General features: G+C 41.1%; 1 protein-coding gene across 1 annotated transcript; it reads right to left on the bottom strand.

Moving 5' to 3' along the window:
• Window positions 1-1,977: 1,977 nt before the first annotated feature.
• LOC124158171 lies at window positions 1,978-2,970 on the bottom strand. The gene has a single exon (XM_046533358.1). It carries the CDS (start codon window positions 2,968-2,970, stop codon window positions 1,978-1,980), a length of 993 nt encoding a protein of 330 aa, XP_046389314.1.
• Window positions 2,971-3,468: the final 498 nt, after the last annotated feature.

Raw genomic sequence — 3,468 nt, 5'->3', positions numbered from 1 at the left:
TATAGAAAATAGCAGAGGGCCCAGGACAGATCCTTGAGGAACTCCGGTAGATACTGGAGCCCATGCGGATAAGTTATTTTCAGGTCCTAAGACTGCTTGAAATCTATTGCCTAGGTAGGAGCAAAACCAGTTTAAAGCTGAACAAGAGAAACCAAGCTTCACCATCTTATGGATTAGTAGATTATGATCAACTCGATCGAATGCTTTACTGAAATCAAAAAGAACTAGTATTGTAACCATACGCTTATCAATATGAAGTCGAATGTCATCGATAATCTTTAGTAGTGCCGTCTGCGTACTGTATCCATGCCGAAAACCTGATTGCATAGCGTCAAGTTTGTTATTGTTATTTAAGTACTCTGTGACTTGCTTGAAAACGATTCTCTCCAACATTTTCGACAGGGAGCACAGAATAGAGATTGGCCGGAAGTCAGAAGGTAATTTTGCATTTTTTGTCTTCTTTATCGGACGAATAAGTGCTTTTTTCCACTCCGATGGAAATACTGAATTATCGAGAGAATGGTTGAAAATTTCAAGGATGTAAGGTAATAGGGCATATTTGGCAAGTTGAATAATCTTTACTGGAATGTCGTCAACTCCAGTGGCATTTGACTTGGAGAACGCCAATACTTCGATCAGAGTCTCAGGAGTTACATGCTTAAAGTAGAAGTTGTTATCACTGAATGGTATAACTCGCTCAAGTCTGGAGTTAGCTGGGGCATCATTATGACTAATCGTAGTTGACAAAAAGTAGGAGTTTAGCTGATCGAGAGTTATATTTGGGGGAAGAGAAGAGTCCCGTCTTCGAACCAGCCCAAGATTTCGAAGCTCACGCCAAATCAATTTCGGGTCTCTCTGCGAGGAAAGCTTCGAGGAATAAAACTGGCGTTTACTGTCATTGATGGCTGATTTAACGCGATTTCTAAGTTCCTTGTATTTTTGTCGCAGAGTGGAACAACCATTGCGTCGAAAGGCACATCGCGCTTGGTTGCGTTCTTTAATCATGAGTTTTATCGTCTCATTCAGCCAAGGAGGTATTCGGCGTTTAGGCCGACATACCCGTAAGGGAAAAAAAGTGTCAGAGCAACTAGCTATGTTTGACGTGAAACAACCAAGTTTTGCATCGATAGAACTAGAGTTAAAAACACCATTCCAATCCATCGCTAGAAGCGCATCATGAAGGCACCGGGAATCAATGTTTTGAAAGTCACGGAATCTGAAAGAGGTGGGTGTGACAGACATAGATAGACTGAAATTGTAGGTAATTTCAATCAAGTCATGAGTCGACAGGAAGGGGACAGAAGTCTGAGAGTATTTTGAAACTTTTTCCAGATCGTCGACGATACAGAGATCTAACAGGGTAAGACTTTTTCCTGTGTGATGCGTTGCAGCATATGGTACAAGATGGAGATTGTTGCAATGCACAAAGTTATGCATGTATTTACCATCATAATTATTTCGTATGAGGTCAGCATTGAAATCACCAAATATAACAATATTTTTAAAGGTAGGGGCATATTGCAAAAATGCATTTTCAAAGTCTATGGGGAGTGCCGTTTTAGGAGGACGATACACAACACATAGCAGTAATTTCGAGGAAATTTCACTATGTATTTCTGATATAATAAATTCAGAAGTATGGGAGTAGGTGCCGGGGGAAGTGGCAAGAACATTTGCATTCAAATTCTTTCGTACATATACGCCAACACCCCCACCACCTTTACCAATTCTATCATGTCTAAATATATTATAACCATTCATTGTAACCATCTCATCTGGTATGCGTTCTTTTAGCCAAGTTTCGGACATGCAAATTATGTCGTAGTTTGATTCCTGAAAGAAGAGGCAGAATTCATCAAAATGGCCAAATAGGGATTGACAATTAACATGGCACAGAGTTAAATCTCTTGAAATCTTCTTGTGAGCAGGCAATGACCGATCACCGTTGAAATTATCGGCTTCGTTGCCAACCTCATATCATAAGGTCTCGAGGTCGGCTTCACAGCGTATAGTGATACGTCGTCCACCGTCCTCTTTCCTAACAAAGATAGACCCATTGCGAATCCACAAATATTTCAATTTTCCCTGCTTTTTCAATTCCCTGGCAGCAGAGTATAGTCGACGGTTGAAGGTACTAAGAGCTTCGTCGATGTAAATAGTGCGATTGCCATCGCAGCCAAGGTCTTTCGCGGATAGGTTTTTCCTCGCGCGTCGTGCTGCCAGAAACTCACATACAAGATTATGCCGGAGAAACCTAACTTTTAGGAGATGTTGAACTGAAGGGGCGTTCTTGTTTGATCGAACACTGACCCAATAACAATAGTCAATGTCACTGGGGGTTAGACTGACTCCTAGTACCGATGCCATTTGACACACTATTGTTTCTGGTTTTTCATCCCTCTTTTGAGAAATGCCATGAATATCCATGACATTCCTGAGGGAGTTCTGCTCTGTAGCACTTAATCTTAGTTCTAAGTAATTAATACGTTTTTGCAGAGCCTTGGTTTCTTCAACTATACTATCAGTTTTTGTGTTAACTGAATTGATAGTCTCGTTGAGGAAAGCAATGCTTTTAGTATGTTCTTCAATCGTGCGTTGCCACTGTGACATAGTGCGATTTATTGAGGACAATTCGGCTTTGATGGATCTCTCAAACTCACGCTGGCCATCCTGTAAGTCGGTGACACGCTGCAACAACTCCTTCAGCATTCCATCTGAAGATTCCATGAGGGCCTTAGGGCGTCGGGCTAGGAGCGGCGAACCAACGGGAGTGTCGTCCCGCCGTTTGCTGCGATTATCCGACGTGCAGGTCAGGCAGATCCAGGATTTTCCCAAGTCCTCTAATGTCTGCAGATCAGCTTCGCTGAGATTGGTGCAGTGAAGATGGTGGACTGCACTACAGCTACCACACGTAAGAATCTTCTGAGTGCGTTTTGATGGCTTATCACACACAACACAGTTTTCAGGCATTGCGAAATACACTCTTTCACTACCGAGAGAGCAGCATACGACTGTCCACGGCGACTGCCTGCTAGCGACGGATGGGAAGTAAATGAAGTAATATTATTTCTCTTGATAAAAATGTTCCACTACCACTGACAAAACTTTAAACTTACTTCCTTTGAAATGTAAAGCCAATACACGAATCACCCATAAGTGCTAATATCTTCCTCTAAAATCTCTGGGAGTCAAACTAAAATCCCTCCGGTATTCTTGCAGGGTGAATAAAATTTAAATATGACTGAACTTCATGTGATTTCAGCTCAAAGAAATGTTTTCCCTATCCCTGGGAAGAAGTTCAATAATGCAAAATCCTTCGACCAGATATACTTTTGCTAGATTAAAGTAAACATGAAAACTTGTTCAAGAAACATAGAAACGAATGATAATAAGGCAAAATGGAAAAGTTGTATTAATAATGAATATTTAAATACGCTCTTAGCAAGAGTATACTTATATTTCTGGCAT

The sequence above is a fragment of the Ischnura elegans genome, chromosome 4, assembly GCF_921293095.1.
Source record: "Ischnura elegans chromosome 4, ioIscEleg1.1, whole genome shotgun sequence".
NCBI classification, from domain to species: domain Eukaryota; kingdom Metazoa; phylum Arthropoda; class Insecta; order Odonata; family Coenagrionidae; genus Ischnura; species Ischnura elegans.
The sequence above is the reverse complement of the archived record's forward strand: the minus strand, read 5'-3'. Positions and strand labels throughout refer to the sequence as shown.

What these genes read in the sequence shown, in the direction of transcription:
- LOC124158171 (XM_046533358.1), bottom strand. Translation starts at nt 2,970, where the DNA reads ATGCCTGAAAACTGTGTTGTGTGTGATAAGCCATCAAAACGCACTCAG.